Raw genomic sequence first — 21,692 nt, 5'->3', positions numbered from 1 at the left:
TGTGTTTGTCTGTGTCTATGTGGGAAAGTGAGTCTAACAGGAGTGGTTCCATAATTATCAATCAGCTGCAGCTGCAGGGCAGTAATGAGAAAAGCTGCTGGGCCTGCATCCCTTTAGATGTGTTCCTGTTGGGAGTATCTCACCAAAAATGTAATTTTTGTTGCAGGGGATGCCTAAAATCTGACTTGTACCTTAGTGTAGACTTCTGGGAAAATCAATGAGCCAATCACACAAGCAGGAAACTATGTTTTGCTGTTTGTAAAAACAGTTTTGCTGTTTGGAAAAAAAAATGCTGAAGTTAAACCTCTCAATTTTCCCCTCAAGCTTTTTTATTTGGAGGGGGGGGGGGGGTTATATTTTGAGTAGTTAGGTTTATTTTACTGTCCTTTGTACTTGTGTTTTTTCCTTTTTTGTGTATATTAATGTCATTTGTGCACTGGCACTTAATTTTATTTTTTATTTTCGTTCTTTGTCTGTTTCTTAATTATTTATAAGAAAAATAAAAAAAAAATATGATAATGAGGGACCATTTTTTTGGCACAAGAACAAGTCTAAGATAGTTGAAAGGCGCTTACATAATCCTCAGGAGCCATTTAAAACCCACTACAATCTTTAAAACCACCACAAAACTCCCTAAAGCTGAACTCTGAACAGCTAAATCCACTGTTGAAATGCATGTTTGAAAACTTTTACCTGCCAAAGGATTTGTATTTCTGTCCAACTAGTCCTGAGATGTACACCATAGCCCTGCCCGATATAGGAGTTGACCTGATCTTCCTCTGCAGCACTTTCACTTTCAGATGCCAACCAAAGCCAGTAATTTGAAAAATGAAAAGCAAAGCAGCAGACTTATTCGTTTTTAGTCTTTCTTTCACCTCCTGCCAGCATGCTACTTCATCTGGTTATTAATATTATTTTCTTGTTTTGCTGTTTCCTCCTCTTCCAGTCTGAGCTTTGCTGTGCAGTTATACCAAGTCGTATTCTGGTACTTACCCTGCACTTTTGTTCTGGAACAACGTCATATGATGTCGCCCCAATTTCATCACACTTGCGCACATAGGGGCAAGCAGCATGGCAATCGCGGGAACCCCCCGATTTCAATAAAGAGCCAATGATTTGGCTCTTTACCCATGTCCAATCACAGCTGATTACAAGTAAACAAGGAAATCTGCTCTCCTCGTCTCGCACTAATAGCGTGTGAGGAGAGGAGAGACAATCAGTGGCATTTCCTCACAGGGGAGACCTGTACAGATAATCAGGGCACTTGTCATCATTAACAGTGCCCAGCAATGATGCCCGTCAGTGCCCAAAAGTGTTGCCAATCTGTGCCCATCAGTGATGCCAATTTGTGCCCATCAGTAATGCCAATCTGTGCCCATTAGTGATGCCAATTTGTGCCCATCAGTAATGCCAATCTGTGCCCATTAGTGATGCAAGTCAGTGCTGCCTTTCAGTGCCCATCAGTGCCTGGTCATCAGTGCTGTCCATCAGTTGCTATCATTGCCCATAAGTGATGACTATCAGTGCCCATTAGTGCCACCTATCAGTGCTTATCAGTGCTGCATATCAGTGCCAATCACTACTGCATATTAGTGCCTCCTCATCGGTGCCCATTAGTGCTGCCTCATCAGTGCCCATCAGTGAAGGAGAAAAATGACTTATTTACAACATTTTCTGACAGAAGAAAAACATTTTTTTACAAAATTTTCTTATTTTGTTTTTATTGCAAAAAAAAAAACAACCCAGCGGTGATTAAATGCCACCAAAAGAAAGCTCTATGTGAAAAAAAAATGACAAAAAATAAATTTGAGTACAGCGTTGCATGACCGGGCAATTGTCATTCAAACAGTGACAGCGATGAAGGCTGAAAATTGGCCTGGGCAGAAAGGGGGTAAAAATGCCCTGTATTGAACCAGTTAAAAAAAAAAACAAAAAAAAAACATACATTTAACAATGTATTAACGAGTACGGAGCTTCATTACTTTGTGCCATTTTATCTGCCCAGAGTTAATTTCACCTTCTCTGACTTCAATGCATTTTTACAAAATCCCCAAATTTTGCGAAAATGTATTGACCTTTCTCTGAAAATATCCGTGCAAAGGGACAAATTAGAATTTCTGTCACCTCTTACAGTCACCTCAAGTCAGGCTTGTTGCCAATGGTGCTGCTTATTGACAAACAGCTCAAGGTAACGGGCTGCCCTTGATGATGTTTCAGGCTGAGCAAAGTACGCATGCTTTTCTAAGGAGTTTGGCCTAAGATATCTATGTGTACACCATAGGAAGTATCTATATTGGTCTTAAAGTGGTTCTTCAGCTTAGAAATAAAAAAATAAAAGTCAGCAGCTACAAATACTGTAGCTGCTGACTTACCTGTCCAGGGATCCAGGAGGAGACAGACTCCCATTTTGAAGTTCCGCTTTAACCTCTTGCAACCGAGTAACACATATGTGGGGTGGCATGAAGGGTGGGCCATACATTTACATCCATGAGAGTCCGAAGTTTGTGTGCTGAGAGGCGCTCACTTCCCTTCAAGTTTTCAGGAGAACTTATAATGAGACCTTGACCTTATTTTGAAACTATAACTCTTTTTGTCTGTCTATGGCTTCAATGTTTTCATCAACCTGGAATTGGCCTACAGCCAGCGAAGTCTGAATTTTCATTTCTGTTCTCTCTTCAATATCTCCATTTGCTTTTCCTTCTCTGATATCTCCTGTCCATTTTTTGCAGATGGGAAGGCCGTCTCCCTGTCTCCGCTGGACACCCAGCCTCACAGTCCCCGTTATTCCTCCTCCGGTCAGCGAGAGAACCTGGAGGTGCGTGTACGGGAAGTGGAGGAGGAAAACCGTGTCCTGCGCAAGCAGCTCAGTCTGCTCCAGAAAAGTGGCACTTCACATCGTCTCAACAACCGCTCCAAAACCTACTCCATGGAGGAAGGGACCGGTGACAGCGAGAGCCTGCGAGCAGGAATCGTGGCTGGGAACAGCTCAGAGTGTGGCCAGCAACCAGTGGTGGAGAAATGCGAGGTATTACTAGTAAATTATACATTTATTTTGCACATAAATATAGCCATGATCCCCTTTTTACCCTCAGCATTTTGTAGAGCCCCATTCATATTAGTCACTGGCCCCCAAAAGTGAAGGCCTCTTGAATCCCCTATAGGGAAAGAGAGCCTTGACTGATGGGGGCATGGCCAGGTGCTGGACAATGTAGGTTTATGGTCACTAAGGATTGGTTGAACTATGGGGAATGGGCTGGGCCTGAACTCAAAAAATGTATTGCCCCAGGGAATTATGGGCCTTTTAGAAGAACGTGGCTGGAAGAGCTACCTACCCTCCTGCCCCATCTTTCTTTTTGGTATGCCATAGTTTGCTGCGGTTTCTTGACCTTGCCAGCAGTGAAGTTGCTGTAATGGGCTAAGTCCTTGATGGAAAATTGGAAGTAGGCTGTATGTCCAGCACTTGGTAAGGACAGGCCCCTTTTGGAATTACGTGCTCAACTGTGCCTGGCACTATTTAAAGTGTTAACATGTGTTGGAAATTAAATAAAGCTGTGGCCTTGCCCTTTCCAACCTATTGGTACTAAGCGTGTTTATTAAATGGGGTGAAGGGGCAAGGGTGAGGTTGGAGTTTTTCCCATTATGTTACAGTTGATTCGTACCTAGGCCCATTGCGCCTCAACAGTCATATTTCCAATTTATTTTTCAGTGTATGTAAACCTTCAATACATTTTTCAGTATGTTTGAGATAATTCTTCTTTGTATACAGTTTTCTTAAGCAATTATTTTTGTGAATCTGTTGTAAAGTTTCATAATTGAAATTTCTGCCAGCAACAGAGCTTCCTGTTGCAGGCTGACGACACAAATCCACTGCCTCACATTTAGAAGCTGCGTTGTCAGCTTGCTGTGCAAGCTGCTTCAGTTGACTGTGGGGGGCTTCCCATCTGGTCTATCTCACTATGTGTTTGTTGTGTCATTAAGACAGCAACTGAGGATGATCACCCACCTTCACACTCCTGTCCTCACCCCCTTTATAGAACACGCTTCTCACATTGCATTCCTCAGCCCCCCTTCACATTATTGTTCTCACCCCCTTTATAGCACCCCCTTCGCATTCCTGTCCTCCCCCTTTTATAGAACACCCTTCTCACATTGCATTCCTCAGCCCACCTTCACATTATCATTCTCACCCCCTTTATAGCATTCCTCCTTCACACTGCAGTCCCCAGCCCCTCTTCACATTATTGTTCTCACCCCCTTTATAGCACCCCCTTCACATTCCTGTCCTCACCCCTTTTATAGAACACCCTTCTCACATTGCATTCCTCAGCCCCCCTTCACATTATTGTTCTCACCCCCTTTATAGCACCCCCTTCACATTCCTGTCCTCACCCCTTTTATAGAACACCCTTCTCACATTGCATTCCTCAGCCCCCCTTCACATTATTGTTCTCACCCCCTTTATAGCACCCCCTTCACATTCCTGTCCTCCCCCTTTTATAGAACACCCTTCTCACATTGCATTCCTCAGCCCACCTTCACATTATCATTCTCACCCCCTTTATAGCATTCCTCCTTCACACTGCAGTCCCCAGCCCCTCTTCACATTATTGTTCTCACCCCCTTTATAGCACCCCCTTCACATTCCTGTCCTCACCCCTTTTATAGAACACCCTTCTCACATTGCATTCCTCAGCCCCCCTTCACATTATTGTTCTCACCCCCTTTATAGCACCCCCTTCACATTCCTGTCCTCACCCCTTTTATAGAACACCCTTCTCACATTGCATTCCTCAGCCCCCCTTCACATTATTGTTCTCACCCCCTTTATAGCACCCCCTTCACATTCCTGTCCTCCCCCTTTTATAGAACACCCTTCTCACATTGCATTCCTCAGCCCACCTTCACATTATCATTCTCACCCCCTTTATAGCATTCCTCCTTCACACTGCAGTCCCCAGCCCCTCTTCACATTCCTGTGCTCACCCCCTTTGTAGAATATCACTCCCTTCACATTCCTGTTCTTGCCCCCCTTTTATATCACCCCCCTTCCTTCATCAAATTACAGTTTCTGGACCTCCTTCACATCACCCCGTCTTCCCCTGTACTTCATAGCAGTGACAGAGCCCTCTTCCCAGTCCTAGCTTACACAGGGCGGGAGGCACGGGGGGTCTTGAGCTGACATCGGAAGGGCAGAACAGTGATAGACAGAGGGTGGGAGCCGGGAACTGCCCCAGTTAACTGATTGGTTGCTAGGATGCAGGGCCAGCTCACACCGTTCGTTCGGCTGTGCTGCCTAGCAATGTCAGCTCTGCAAGGGAGATAGTGCTAGTGGCGGCTGCGGGGAAGAACCGGCTCCTAGAAGGCACAACTGCGACAGGTCTGGATGGGACATTGACCCAGTCCAGATCCGGACCGCTGTTTGTCATTTAATGATATTTGAGCTATACTGTAGCTTCTTTGAATGAAACATGATCTATTAGTAAGAATCAAAACCTTTCATTCATCCAGTCGTCCTCCATTCATAGATTGTTTTTCATTCATAGAAGCTATAGTACAGTTTCTATGAATGGAGGAGGTGGATGGATAGGGCAGGCATATTCATCACTCTTGACGAGTGCATATGACAGGTACCTCAGCTCTATTAAGCCCCACCACCGTAGGTTTATGGAGAATTGACCTCTCACTTTCACTGCCAAGGAAGAAGAAGAACTGGGCTAAATACTACAGGAGCAGAAATATGTGAAGGTTTGAAAAAGAATATCTAAGGGACTTTAGGAAAGGGGGTTGGGGTGTTGTTGTTGCTGGGGTTTCACTTTAATTATAATTTTCTGTTTCTTGACCTCTTCAGCCCCGGAAGTTATTACCCACTTCCTGACCAGGCCATTTTTTGTAATACGGTGCTACGTGCTTTAACTGACAATTGTGTGGTCATGTGATTCTGTATCAAAATAAAATTGATGTCCTTTTTTTCCCATAAACAGTGCTTTTTTATTTGATCACCTCTGCGGTTTTTATTTTTGCGCTATAAACAAACAAAGAGCAGCAATTTTGAGTAAAAAACAATGGGGGTTATTTACGAAAGGCAAATACACTTTGCACTACAAGTGGACTTGAAAGTGCAGTCGCTGTAGATCCGAGGGGGACATGCAAGAGAAATAAAAAACAGAATTTTAGCTTGCATATAATTGGATAATAAAATCAGCAGAGCTTCCACTAATTTCAGATCTTCCCCTTTATTTACAGCGACTGCACTTCCAACTTTAAAGTGCACTTGCAATGCACTTGTAGTGCAAAGTGGATTTGCCTTTAGTACATAACCCCCAATATTCCTTACTTTCTGCTGTAATACATTACCAATAAAAAAAAATGAATTTCTTCATCAGTTTAGGTCAATATGTATTCTGCTGCATATCTTTGGTAAAAAACAGAGGATCTCTCTTTTTCTCACTGAGAGATCAGCGGCGTGCCTTGTTTACATAGGCACACCACTGCTCCGTGTCTCATGTGAATGATTGGCGGGTCGCGGTGGCCATCGCGGCTGCCGGACCTGCTGATTGGCTCCCGGTGTGTCCAGTCATAGTGGGAACGGCGTGCATGTGCGCCCAATAACGTACAGATACAGGCGCACAGCCGGGCCACCCTGTATATGTACGGTCGGCAGTCAGGAAGCAGTTAAACCTTGTTTGTTCTTTTTCTTTTGGAGTACAATGTGCACTTAGAAGGTCCACATTGAGGTTTGACAGATCGCAACAATGTAAGCAACCATATTGTTAAAGGACATACAGAAATGAACAATGCATAACTAACCTAAGTCAGCCTTGAAATGGCTCAAAGAACCTGCCATTAGGAATATTTCAAGTGCATTGCTCTAAAAAAAACATATGTAATTCAAGGCATGTAACTATGCAATTATCTTATTTTCTTCCTCCCAAGCAATAACCATACAAAAGGCCCATTTTGTTTCCACTTGCATAAAGGAATTTTTTTTCCCTCCCTTGTTATAACAAAGACTCTGCAGAGTTTCACCACCTCGAATTCCGCTCTCTTACGGGTTAACGGTTTGTTTTCCCCCAATGCTGACTGTGTTGTGTTTAAACATAAGAATCTCTCAGGAGGACGCGATGCGCGGTTCAAATGGGCCGTGAAACTCAGATTGACAGCGTGAGTCAGGCCTGTCTCTCGGGGAGGGTAAACGAAAGAAAATTCACAGGCAGAATATTCATTTTTTTATTTTTTTTCCCCCCCACAGCGTTACATGCCTTGCAAACCTTATTTTCTATACCATTTCATGCATTGAAAACAACTTACTAACGCTTTGCATCGTGGAATATAATACGATAAAGTCGAATTCTTGCAGGTGGAAGTGCGTAATGGATTCGAAGAGCTTAAATCCTTTTTTTCTGTACTTAATAACCCAGTCAGGTTAGTCCCACTTGCCCCCTAGTCAAAGTCTGCATTTCAGATGGCTGCGAAAGTGGAGAGAAGCGTGACAGGCGCTTATGTGGCTTCACGCCTTACGCTCTGGCCCCAGCGCGCCGGTATAAGAGCGCAGCCTCCCATCGGCTCCAGGAAAGTGTAAAGTCCTATGGAGTGTGTGTGCGTGTGTGTCCCCAGCCACCTCATTTCCATTACCGACTCTGTTACTAATCGCAAGACTGTTCCGCCACTTCTTATTGCATGGACGAAGTGCTGCAAAAATTGACTTGGTGGATGAATGCATTAAAAAAAATCAACATGCGCTTGGATGTCCTGGGTCGTGGCGCACACAGGTTGTTCAGGGAAGCGGCGTGATGCGTCGGTCACTGAGATAGGCTGTATGCTCGGGTGCATATGGATATTTTTCCAGAGCGCAGATTGATTGAAAACGGATTGTTGAGCATATTGGCTTTTTAATATTACCAAATGCAACATACAGAGTGCAGTAACCATGGCAACTGGTAGTTATTTCATTCATTGTTCTGACTGATAAAATTTTACATTTGATTGGTTGCCATGGGTTACTGCCCTTTACTTATCCAGTTATTGATCTCTTGTTAAGATATGCTAAGCATATTGTTTTGCTTTACCTTAAGCAATATCATAACAGTATAAAATGCATTTTAATACGATTACAGTATTCTGCTCTCATGTACATTGACGGTGAGAGGTAGAAGATTTGCCCAGTGTAAAATTGCAGCCATTTTTTTCTACGCCTGAGGAACTGCAGGTGCTGCCGAGTACAGCTTGCCTTACAAGTGAATGGCTGTATGTGGACATACTGTAATGTAAATGGCAGCGCTCCTGTGAATCACAGTTTAACCACGCATGCACGTAGAGCGTATTTACCGAAATAGGAAATTTTGCGAATGGGAAACACATCGGGGTTGATTTATTAACCACTTTAAGACTTGGCCTCTTTTTTAGATGTAGTGTTTACAAGTTAAAAACAGTTTTTTTTTCTAGAAAATTACTTAGAACCCCCAAACATTATACATTTTTTTTATAACAAACTAGAGAATAAAATGGCGGTTGTTGCAATACTTTCTGTCACACTGTATTTGCACAGCGGTCTTACAAGCGTACTTTTTTTAAAAAAAAATACACTTTTAATGAATAAAAAAATAAGACAGCAGTAAAATTAGCCCAATTTTTTTATATTGTGAAAGATAATGGTACGCTGAGTAAATTGATACCCAACATGTCACGCTTCAAAATTGCGCCCGTTCGTGGAATGGTGATAAACTTTTACCCTTAAAAATCTCCATAGACGACATTTAAAAAATTGTATCGGTAGCAGGTTTTGCGTTATAGAGGAGGTCTAGGGCTAGCATTATTGCTCTCGCTCTACCGATTGCGGCGATACCGCACATGTGGGGTTTGAACACTGTTTTTATATGCGGGCGCTACTCACGTATGTGTTCGCTTCTGCGCACAAGCTCGGAGAGACTGGGTGCGTTTAAACATTTTTTTTTCTTATTTATATTACCTTTTACTTTTTATTTTTACACTGTTTTAAACAAAAAAAGTGTACATTTTATTCCTATTACAAGGAATGTAAACATCCCTTGTAATAGAAAAAAAAGCATGACAGGACCTCTTAAATATGAGATCTGGGGTCAAAAAGACCTTAGATTTCATATTGACACTAAAATGCAATAAAAAAAAAAGCCATTTAAAAAAATAAAATAAAAATAAAATGGCCCTTTAAGCCCTTGTACACACGGTCATCGGCCCGTGTTGTCGGATAATTCGACCGTGTGTGGGCTCCATCGGACTGTTTCCGTCGGAATATCCGAACGACAACGTTTTAGAGCTGGGCTATAAAAGTTTCCACAACATGATCCGATCGTTTGTAGAGAATTCTGATCGGACAAAGTGGCACGCATGCTCAGATCAAATTCTTAGACCAAAGCTATTAAAAACTAGCCTCAACGTAGTCCTGTTGTAACTAAATAACGTCATCATGTTACGAACGATCGGATTTTCCGACAACTTTGTCCAACCGTGTGTATGCAACACCAGTTTCAGACAAAATCCGACTGATTTTGTTGTCGGAATGTCCGACCATATGTACAAGGGCTAAGAGCTATGGGCGGAAATTAAGTTTTGACGTCGCTTCCGCCCTGCAGTGTCATGGAGACGGGTGGGGGCATCTTCCCCATCTTCCCCTCACTCATCTCCCTGTCAGCCCAGGGGACACACACGGTCGCCTCCGACACTGCCTACGGCTCTGGTAAGCGGTGGAGGGCACCGGATCACGGCGGGGGGGGGCCTCTCCCGCCACCAGCCACCAATAAAAGTGATCTCAAAGAGACCACTTTTATCTTGTACCGGACCGCTGGCCAAACACGGGGATACCAGGGTTGTGGCAGCTAGCTGCTGCTATATCAGCGATATCCGTCCCCAAAGTAGGGACGTACATTGGCGTGCTGCGGTTCGGAAGTGGTTAAAGGGAAAAAGACTGCGCACTCTGCAGTTGCTCCAGAGCTTATTAAATGAGCAGAAACTCTGCTGACTTCCATCATCCAATCATGTGCAAGCAAAAATGCAGCTTTTTTTTTTTTTCTTTGCACGTGATTGGGTATTCTTTGCAAAGTTGTATAATATATAAATGGTGCACTTATTCTAAAAATACCAAACACCTACATTAGGTTCATAGAGGCACGTGCAGAAAAAAAACACACAGTAAATAGACAAATAAATAAATATAAATAAGCTATGATCATTTTTCCTTTGCTTTGAGCAATACTGATGTGGGAGACAAGTGCTGCAAATTGGAAACCCTGTAGGAGGATTAGTGACCCAGAGATCCGGATCACGTTGGGGAGGAGCGGTCCATTAATTGGAGAAGGCACACTTTTATTATCCTTTCTACCCCATCCCATCCTGTATGACCTGTGTGGTCAAGTTTGAGGTGAGCGCCCGTTTCTTCTGAAGGTGCGGAGCAGCCCCCTTCATTTTATTTATTTATTTGTCTGTGTATTTTTTTCTGCACAATGGGGGTTATTTACTAAAGGCAAGTGCACCTTATAGTGCAGTCACCGTAGATCTGAGGGGGACATGCAAGGAAAAATAAAAAACAGCATTTTTGCTTGTACATGATTGGATAATAAAATCAAGCAGAGCTTCCCCTCATTTCAGATCTACCCCTCAGATCTACAGCGACTGCAATTCCAGTGCAGAGTGGATTTGCCTTTAGTAAATCAACCCCATTGCCTCTATGCACATTACGTAGGGGTTGTTTGATATTTTTAGAATAAGAGCGCCATTTATCTATTATACAAATTTTTCTTAGTTTTTGAGTTTACATCTAATGGTTGCAGCTGTTCGATAATTATAGTTTTACAAATGTTGCACTATACACTTTTTTCACTTAGTAGCTCACAAGTAGTTTGATATTTTATTTATATTCTTTGCAAAGTAAAGCCTTACCTCATTTACTAAGCTCTGAAGCAACTGCATTTTGCAAAGTGCATAGGGGTTGATTTACTCCAGAGCTTAGTAAATGAGCAGAAGCTTTGCTGACTTCCATCATCCAATCACATGCAAGCAAAAATGCTTTTTTTTTAAAAAATTTTCCTGCATGTGATTAGGTATTCTTTGCATAATTTGAACAATTTGAAGGTGAAAAGAGAGGTGAGAACAACTTGGAGGTGAAATTATATTATTGAAATGATGCCGTACCTGGGGGCTTCCCTCCTCTCTTCTCCATGCTATTGACAGAGCCCAGAAGGAAGTTACATACCGTAACTTCCCCACAAAGATGCAGTGAAGGAGGGTAGGTGGATCACTAGGCTGCAGTGCCACACTTATTAGTATTGGCGGCCGTCAGTCTGTCTGTCATCACCGCCCAGTATTATCATACTGGCAGGCCGCGGTGCATCCGCTTTATGGAGGAACCAGACTGACTTGCCTCCTGGACCCTGCCCCCCAGACCAGTCCACCCCTTAAGACTGGCACTACACTAAAATTGTAGCACATGCCAGCAGGGACTCTTTTTTCATGTGGAAGTCGGAAGGAGGCTGTTTTTTTTTTTTTTTTTGAACGGGGGAGCGTCTGTTTTGCCGCCCCCCTGCAAAGTGTCGCCCCCTAGGCCTGGACCTTGTCGGCCTAGGCTGAGATACAGCACTGGGAACAGGGAGAACAACTTGGATTGGAAGGAAAGTAAGAGGAGAGGGGAAGATAGAAGAAGGGAGGAGAGAAATGAAGAACACGTAGGAAGTAAGGAGAAGGGAGGGTGAAGGATATTAAATTGCTGAAGAGTGAGAGGGGGGACAGGTGAAGAAGAGGAGAGAGGGAGATAGGAGAAGGGGTGAGAGGAATGAAGAACAGGTCTGAAGTAAGGAGAGGGAATGGCGTGGGATAAAAAATGGGTAACGAGTGAAAGGGAGAGCAGGAGAGGAGATCATAGAAAGAAGAATAGGAAAAACTAGGAGAGGAGAGAGCAGAGAGGCAGAGACGATAACTAGAAAAGAACAACTAGAAGGAAAATAAATAGCAGGATGAAAAGGAGAAGGGAAAATACGATAATACGATAGAAGAATAATTAAGAAAGAAGGAGAGGGTAAACAACGAAGAGAACGGAGAATGTTTAAAAGCGAGGAGGGGTTCTATGGTCTCTGTGCTAGTTTTGACTACTAAACCATGTGTAAGAAAAACAAGTTTTTGCCTTCTGATGGTTAAACATTATAATACAAAAAAGGTAAGCCATAGATAGATAGATAGATAGATAGATAGATAGATAGATAGATAGATAGATAGATAGATACTGTAGATAGATATCCAGTGCTTTTATTATACCAGTTTTCACCCTTACAGTCAGACCAGCATTTATCTCAGGGTAGTCTGTAGCCCAGGTAGACATCAGGATCCTGCATATCATTCTGTGTTTACAAGTCTGCAACTAATCTGCCATTCCCGTCTGCTGCCTAATGATTAGTTAGTGTGCTGATCTGCAGGTCGGTATTAACTCTGGATTCATTTTTATCATTAGTTCCAGAGAAGACTTTCTGCCTGCTCACACCTGTGCATTTTCCTCAAATCTCTCATCCAGCTCATTTCTAAAAAAAAATCTGAGCTAATTAGTAAACAGGATATTATTGGTAAGATCAAAATAACTAAATACAAAAAAACACTTTACTATTAGTATTGCAATGAGGGAACAGAGAATGGTCATTTTATGGCATGACATCCTCATAAACTATGTGTATGTTCCCCTATCCTCGTAATACATGCCAACTGACTGCACACAGTACATTTAGCACAGATGGAAAAGCTGCTGTTGCATCATTGGAGCTGAGCCATTTGTTTCTTTCCTCCATAGCTGTGATATACAAAGGAGAAAGAATAGCAGAACATAGGAAGGCACTTTTTTTTTTTCTAAAATCATAAAGGAGTAGGCTATATAACCATTTTAAATTAAAAATACTTTATTCTACCAGCCTAACACCTTGCAAATAAAAAATATTTCTTGCAGAGGGGTTAATTGTTTGTGTAGCGCACGCCCTAAGGAGCAGCAAGTAAACTGGGATCCCCCACTCTGCACAGCCAGGCACACCAAATCTTCACTGTCACCTCAGTGTCAGAGAACAGTTCAGCAGTGGTGGGTGCACAGGCACCGCCTCCCCTATCCATGCGTCTGGCCCCTAATCTACATTAAGGGTGTCGGATGCATAGATTCCAATGGGGAAGGTGTATTTTTTAAGCATGTGATTAGAGCCAGAGGCTCTAATATGCTTCAAAATAGAGTGGGCTCAGGGCACAGAGCACTGCGCTCTAAGCCCACCCAGTTGTGTGACACTAGCGAATGAACATTCGCTAGTGTCACACTAATTTTCCTCCCGGTCAATCAGGAAGCGGGTATGAGACCCGTTTCCCGATAGGCCAAAAGGAGAAGATATGCTGGCCAGTGGAAGGAGGAGGGGGGAGAGGAGACGCAGGGGAAGTTAGCCAACTGTCTTTACGTTGCCTGGAAGGAAGCCTGGAGTAAGTGTTGCGGCCGGGTGACAGACCGGGGGGGATTGGGTGTCCCGACCAAGGAGGGAGGGGGGAGGTGGCTGTCTGTGCACTGTTAGCCCCCCCAAAAAAATACCACCGTCCGCCACTGCATTCCAGTAGTTTGTTTTTGTTATTTATTGAGAGATTAGAACTTGGATAGGGATTGGGTAAATTATGGGATGCCCACTTGACTTTGAACAAGCTTCAGGGACAACTTTCCCTATATAGAGTCTGTATACACTCCACTGCTTCCTCCAACACTCACTTGCTTGCAGAACTCCAACTGTGTCACCTTGTTGAAATTTGGAAGCTAAGGTCCCTTACAAGCAGGGACTCACAGCCCCTATACTTGAAGATAGGATGTCACAGCTTACATTTTCCCAGCTCTTAACCTCTGTGGTCACTGATCCCAGCATCACCTCTTCAGGCTGCCTGGCTGCAGCTGCCCCTTTCACTAGCCCTCCTGGCTAACTTCTCCACAGTCCTCCCCGACTGATCACTCACCAGCCCACCTGGCTGACTTCCTAGAAGATCTCCCGGAAGTGCTGCGCTGTTCCTGCTGTTCTCGCACTTCCTCCTGTTCCTCCAGGAAAGGATTCTTCTGTGTGTTGTAGAGGGTCCCTCCCACACCAAGCCTCAGGCCCGAGGTCACCCCCATGCCCAGACTAGGGGGCACCCTCAAGGGCCACCAACAGCCTCCTCAGCACTCCACCTCTATCTTCCACCCGACTGACCATGTTGGCATGACTTAAGCCTATTTATGAGGTGCCAACCCACGTCCAACTCCTTTATGCTGAGGATTGGTTGAAGCCCTCATACATATGCTCCTCCTAGCCTCCACTTACTACATATGGAAGCATCTCCAAAGTTCCAGAAAACACGGGGAGGCACCAGACATGCTGTTTGCTGAGGCATCCAGCCTCCCTGAATCATTCAACCTTGACCCAGATTCAACCCAGGCCTGGCTCTCAGCCAAGCCAATTTGCCTACACTAACAGCCAACTATATACACCTAACACCCTAGCTAGCGGGTGCTACATTTGTTTATTCCTATGGGAAAAATAAAATGGAATTTACTTAACCAATCCTCTACTCCCCCCACAGCTAGACCAGTCCCCATAGTTTCTGCAACCCCCACGCTCCAATGGTCTAGGGTCCCGACTTCATCAAGACAAGAATAGGGTTCATAGACTTGGTGGTGGAACACTGCATGCCAGGGGAGAAGAGGATCAGGTAAGTAAAACTTTTTCTGCTCTCCCCTAAACAAAATGAGCAATTAACATACAGCCACACCCACTGCAAGGGGTCATTTTTTATTTGCCCAGAGTTGGGCTTTAACTCTCATCTAAAGCCAGCTTCATGTTGCAAATTTGATTCAAGTTGAATTATGTGCTGGCTTCTTGCAACTCTGTGGGTCTCCAGTGTCTAGATTTCCCAGACTTCTGAGCTTAAAGGTGTATGTAAGCCCAAACAATTAACTTTTCTTAGGCAGGCCATACATGATCCATGATGACACATTTGAGGTGAATGAGGGAGTCCCTCCCTCAAAGCTGTTGTATTCTGACAGTAGGGTGACTTTCCCATCATCAGAATACACTCATCAGCACTGGCGGCACTGATCAACCAAATATTTTCCAACGGGCTGATTGTACAGACGTTGATCAAGAGATCGACATCTGTACAACCAGCCTGGCCAAAAATTGATCAAAATTTGATCTATGACCGGCTTAACTTTCTCCCTTTTGGTCTGCTAACTTTACCAAATTCAAGGCTGTTCAGTGCAATGCCTGTGTTGTTTCAAGGGGTAGGTTTAGCCCTCCTAGATTTTATCTTAGGTCTTCAAGTCAGTTATTGCCTATACTTTGGAGATGCAGTCAATAAGAGATGTTAGGTAGTTTACCAAAAGACATGAGCCTAGTCTGACACCGATCAGTCCACAAAAGTGCTGTATATTGTGAACCCACAAAAAAAATATATTTTTTAAACTACATGCATTTATGGCAGATGAACAGATAGTCTTATGTACTTTTGGGGTCTTAAATTGATAAAACACGGTGACATGTGCATGTAGTGCAGAGATAAACAACATTTTTTGCCTTGAGATACGTCTCAAAGGAAAAGTAAAGCCAAAGCTCATTTGTCTGTACTTCTCCTGTGGGTCACTGGAGTGCAGTTCAGTCCAGGCTCAGGAAAGATTGCGAGCATAGGGTCGGGATCCACCCACATGCCTGGACCGACCACTCCGCAAGCCACTTAGAGCCTGAGCCGCCCACTCCTGCCCCCTCCACAGCGCAGCCCCCCCCCCCCCAGTGAGCACGGGGGGGGGGGGGGGGGAAACAGAGCAGAGAGCCGGTAACTGACAGTCACCAGCTCTCTACTCAGGGAGATCTGAGAACCGAGAGATCAGCGGTGTTTAATCTTTTGGTCTTAGCCCACGTACACGCGGTCGGAGATTTTGCCAACCAAATCCGTCGGATTTTGCCCGTCGGATTTAGTCCGACGGATTGTGTCCGAAACTGTTGCATACACACCAACCGTTGGCGAAAAATCTGATCTTTCAGAACGTGATGACGTAATTTCGTTACGATGGGACTAGATTCAGGCTAGTAGCCAATAGCTTTGATGTAGGAATTTGATCTGAGCATGCGTGGCACTTGGTCCGATCAAAATGCTCTACACATGATCGGATTAGGTCCGTCCGGCCCAGTTGGTCGGGAAATATTTCCAACATGTTGGAAAATTGGGTCGGACGGAGATTTGGACGGAATCAGTCCGATGCATACCACACACAGTCGGATTATCTGACGACACGGTCCGATAAGAAGCATTCCGACAGATTCTCCGACCGTGTGTACAAGGGCTTAGAGCCGGCGGGGGACGGATGCTGCATCCACCTAGGTAAGTATGAGTTAAAAGAAAAAATATTCCCATACTTCTCTTTTAATAACTTCTGTTATTCCCCTCATGGCAACAGAAATTTCACCAAGCAGGAAGTGAAGGAAAGCCTCCCAACCGCAACGCAAACATATTTAAAAGTTTTTTTTTTCCTTCTTTAGTAGAGTGGAGAAGGTTATAACTTCTGTCAGGTTTGTATTGGTGTCTGTGTCCCTGTTGGTTGTTTACTTCTGTGCGGAGGAACTGTTACCACCATGACAGTATAGCCAGCAAAACATAGATAGAAATTTGGCTGGTTCAGCATGGACTGGCCAAGATTTGCTCCATCTATGGGCAAGCTGATTCCTGGCTGGCAGGTACAAATATTACTGCTAGGCTGACAACCAGCCTGTCAGATTTTTTATATGTGATTACTGCCAACAGGTGTAGCCACTAGCAGTAATAATTGTGATCTGCCCGCTGGGAAGGCCCTCTGTGTCCCCCCGCTGGCAGAACACAATAGCGCTGCGGGAGGCATTCCTCCATCAACACTGACTGTGGCAGAAGGAAAGAAAATCAAATCATCTATGAGCTGCTTAAAAGAGGGAAAGTATAATGGAGCCCTGGACAACAGTAAAAATGCAACTGGGGTTATGATCTCTCAAAACTCTGTTCAAAGCCAAAAAAAAGGTTTGGGCTTGAGTTGACATACACTCTAAAAAGAACATTTTTGACAGTTCACCTATGCAATATCAGACACATTTTTGGCGTTTTCTTGCTTTATCTACCAGCGCAGTTTCCATTCCTTTTCAGAGCTCATTTAATCCAGTCTAACATTTTTCAGAGTCTTAGCACATTACTACTGTATCCTTTTGCCTCTTCTGACTGGCTCTGTATTTGAATAAATGCTGCAGTAAAAGTTTTGATGTACAGCATTAATCATTTTGCTCATTTAGTATGAAGGAAAATTTTAGCTGACCGCATTTCTTTTTCTATGGAATTCCTTTTAGGTCTATGTAAAGGTCTTTGTAACTAGTTCTTTATTGGTGTAGCTGCAAAATATACTTGGCAAATACCTAATGCGTGAAATGATACTAAAGACTCATACTTTAAAAAATTTTTTTTTTTTTATAATAAACATGTTATACCTACTTGTTTTGCACAGAGAAGCCCTGATCCTCCATTTCTCAGGTGCCCCGCTGGCGCTCCTGGCCCCTCCCCATTGCCAAGTGCCCCAATAGCAAGCAAAGCGGGCAGTCATCCGTGCTCGCCCCTGCTCCCTCCTCACTGGCTGTGATTGACTGCAGCGGTAGCCAATGGCTCCCACTGCTGTTTCTCAGCCAATGAGGAGGCAGAGATCTGGGAGAGTCACTGCTGACATGCACACCGCTATATCGAGATAGAGCTCGGGTAAGTATCGGGTAAAAAACCTTCAACCTTAGCAACCACTTTAAAAGCTGGATAAAGCAGGATAAAATTAAAAATAAATCCAAGAAAAAGAAGGTACCTGCAATGAAAGAGGTAATATACTCATCTCTCTGATGGCATGTGTCTCCTTCATCCCCTCTATTCCAACTCTGCAGGCTCCTTTGGTCTTTTCAACATTCAACCCTTCTGGAAGTTTTAAATCCCTGTGTCTCCATGTCATGTGCCATGACTCCTTCACCTACATGACTACAAGGCTCAGCAGTAACATAGGGGTCAGAGGATAGAACCAGGGCATGCACTAGGGAAAAAATTACTTTGGGTATGCCAAGCCCTAAACCCTACAGAGACACTGTCTGAGAACCATTCACTTCAACAACTTTCCGCTAAGATTATATGTGCAAAACAAACAGTAAATTATCTCCTTTCAGTTAGAAATGGCAGGGAGGCGGGGCAATGTTATAATCATGGGGGGACTTTAACTATACTGGTATTGATTGGGCAGATCCAACTACAAACTCAATGAAGGTTTGTCATTTCTTGAACGTAACACAGGACAATTTCATGAGTCAAATAGTGGAAGCCCCAACTGGAAATAATATTCTACTGGACGCACTCATTTCAAATAACACATAACACAGGATTGTAGATGTGGAAGTAAGGGATAATTTAGTTAACACAGAGTCATTTTTGACATTAATTATAGTAAAGGGAGACACGAGGGAAGGATGAGAAAATTTCTAAAGAGCCAACTTTACAAAGCTGTTCTTCGTACTACATTTGTACTACATGATATGAACTGGTATCATTCTGGTAACAAAAAAAAACTGAAAATAAAGTGAGAGTGCTTTAAGGTCATATCAAACAATGACATTTTTCAGTGCATTCCACTTTGCAACAAGTACAAAAGAACAAAAGTTAAAACTGGGTGGCTGAATACTAATATAAATAGGCATATTAATGGGAAAAAAATTGTCCTCTAAAAAATATAAGACAGAAAAGACAGAAGGGTCACCATTAGCATTCCAAAACTACAAAGAATGTAGTAAAAATTGCAAGAATGCAATCAGGGCAACTAAAATTGATTTATGAGAGACACATTCCTTAGGAGTTTCAAACAAATCCCCAATACCTGTATATTCTCAAATATTTTAATAATAGAAAGGCAAGGTCAGAATATATTGGCCAAATAAAAGATGATCAGGGGAAGTTGCTTACAAGTGACAGAGGAAGGTTAACGGTATTAAATACATTCTTCTCCTCAATTTATTTTGAATGAAAAGGAGGGGTATCGTAAAAAACACAGTAATGCTAATAACATTATATTAAATGTATCCCTGTGGCTGGCAGAAACAGTATTTAAACAAAGACTAGAAAACTTATGCTGGCCATACACTATACGAAAAATCAATCGTCCAAACCCATTTTAAAAAAATGGACATTTGACAGTGAGAGCAAATTATAGTGCCACCGATAAATCGTTCAGTGGACATAAATTAATAAATTTTTTGTTATTTTTTTTTACATATGCCCAGTGCATACAGTTTCGGATGGGAAACACATTTAACCTTTCAATTTACCGTTCGTTCGTCAGAAAATTTCCAAAGTTGTCCTTCTTTTTTTCTGCTCAAAAACGTCCCAACGACTATCGATTTTGTGCCCATTAACCACTTCCCGACCAGCGCACGACGATGTACGTCGACAGAATGGCACGGGCAGGCATATTGGCGTACATGTACGTCCAATCTTCAGTGCCGCCCTGCCATCGGGAGCGCGCCGCCAGTGGCGCGCTCCCGCGCCGGTCGGGACCCCCGTGAGTCCGGTCGCGGAACCCGCGGACTCGATCGCCGCGGGCATACCCGCGATCGTCTCACGGGACGGCTGAATGGAGGAAATGCCGTGTAAACAGCATTTCTCCATTCTGCCTAGCAACTAGTGACGCTGATCTCTGCTCCATGTGATTGGAGCAGAGATCAGTGTTCACTAAATGAAAGCCCAACCCCCCCACAGTTAGTAACACACCCCTAGGAACACTTAACCCCTACACTGCCCCCCACTGGTTAACCCCTTCACTGCCAGTGTCATTTACACAGGAATCACTGCATTTATATAGCAGTGATTACTGTATAAATGACAATGGTCCCAAAAATGTGTCAAAAATGTCCGATGGGTCCCCCACAATGTTGCAGTCACAATAAAAATCGCTGATCGCCACCATTACTAGTAAAAAAAAAAATAATAAAAAAGTATTAATAAAAATGCTATAAAACTATCCCTATTTTGTAAACGCTATAACTTTTGCGCAAACCAATCAATAATCGCTTATTGCGATTTTTTTACCAAAAATATGTAGAAGAATACGTATCAGCCTAAACTGAGGGAAAAAAATGTATTTTATATATTTTTGGGGGATATTTATTATAACAAAAAGTAAAAAATAATGCGTTTTTTTCAAAATTGTCGCTCTATTTTTTTTTATAGCGCAAAAAATAAAAACCGCAGGGGTGATCAAATACCACCAAAAGAAAGCTCTATTTGTGGGAAAAAAAGGACGTCAATTTTGTTTGGGAGCCACGTCGCACGACCGCGCAATTGTCAGTTAAAGCGACGCAGTGCCGAATCGCAAAAAGTGGTCTGGTCTTTGACCAGCAAAATGGTCCGGTCTGAAAGTGGTTAACTGGCCGAAAAACAAACAAACTGCCTAAATGACCAAATTTAGGCAAATTTTTCGTATAGTGTATGTCCAGCATTAGAGTGGTTGTAAACTGCTGACATGCAATATGAACAAAGCATATCCCTCTATAGTGTATACTTGTCTCAGTCCAGAGCACTAATTGTCATTTCTGTCTGCTGTCTTGTTCCTCTCCTATCTACATAATGTCTGAAAAGGTTTCCTGACACTTAAGAGGTAAACAGGTGACAGAAGAGGCAGGTCCAGCACACAGCCTGTGATTGACTGCCTCAGCTCTGTTCCTGTGTGCTATGGGAAGGGGTCAGTGTCCCCTTCCTCCAATCAGCTCTCCCTGTGCTCTGCACAGTGTAACTTCAGCTCCCTGCCCCCTGCTTTCTGAGGCTCAGACATGCTGTGTAAATGCTGGACTTTGAACAGTTGCACAAAATAAATGGCTGTGGATATATATGTACAACTTATGTAGGAGGATTTGTTTAATCTATGTAAGGGATTACAGCCATTTTAATGTGAATAAATCACCAGGGCCAGATGGCTTTCACCTGAGAATTCTCAAAGAACAAGTTATAGCCAGACCAATATTCCTAATTTTAAGGACAACTTACAGACCGGAATAATACCAACAGATTGGTTAAAAGTAAATATGGTACCCATATTCAAGAAAAGGCCAAGATACATACCTGGAAACATGACTAACATCAATAGCATGTAAACTATTTGAAGGAATGATAAGGTACCATGTCCAATTTGCTGATGAAAATAAGTATCATTCATCAATAGTTTTTACTTTCCAGACCAACCTTTTAACATTTTATGAGGTGAGCTGTAATTTGGGTAGAGGAATGCTCGTGGACATATTGTATGTAGATTTTGATAAGGAATTTGTTCCATAAACGCTTAATGGAAAGGAATGTTGAAGTGGATGAAAAACCTCATATATACCTAGTGAAGTGAACAGCCTCTGATGATACACAGAGATGAAACAAATCTCCCTACATAAGTTTTACTTGTATATCTGCTGTCTTCAGCTTTCTATATACTTTAGAATGTTCAGATCCTGTTAAGAGATTTTCTCTTCCTGGTTAGCACTGCAGTGAAGCCTGGGCACACAGCCAAGACAGCTGATTGGAGGAAAGGCACACACCCCCTCTCCTCATAGGTAGAGACTTTCAGAGCTGTTCTGTGAATAGTTCAGCTTTCAGCTAATCTATTTATAGCATCCTCCCCA

General features: G+C 43.1%; 1 protein-coding gene across 1 annotated transcript in view; it reads left to right on the top strand.

Moving 5' to 3' along the window:
* LARGE1 (LARGE xylosyl- and glucuronyltransferase 1) overlaps positions 1-21,692 on the top strand; it is a 665,684-nt gene that overhangs the window by 295,512 nt on the left and 348,480 nt on the right. Inside the window, exon 3 of the mRNA XM_077469166.1 lies at positions 2,730-3,025. Within this exon, the coding sequence (XP_077325292.1) occupies positions 2,730-3,025 (296 nt within the window). The remainder of the gene's footprint in view (positions 1-2,729; positions 3,026-21,692) is intronic.

This window comes from Lithobates pipiens, unplaced genomic scaffold (genome assembly GCF_037356315.1).
Source record: "Lithobates pipiens isolate NorthernLeopardFrog02 unplaced genomic scaffold, aLitPip1_a1.2 Scaffold_8, whole genome shotgun sequence".
NCBI lineage: Eukaryota > Metazoa > Chordata > Amphibia > Anura > Ranidae > Lithobates > Lithobates pipiens.
Note: the sequence above shows the minus strand (reverse complement) of the source record. Positions and strands in the feature narration are given on the sequence as shown.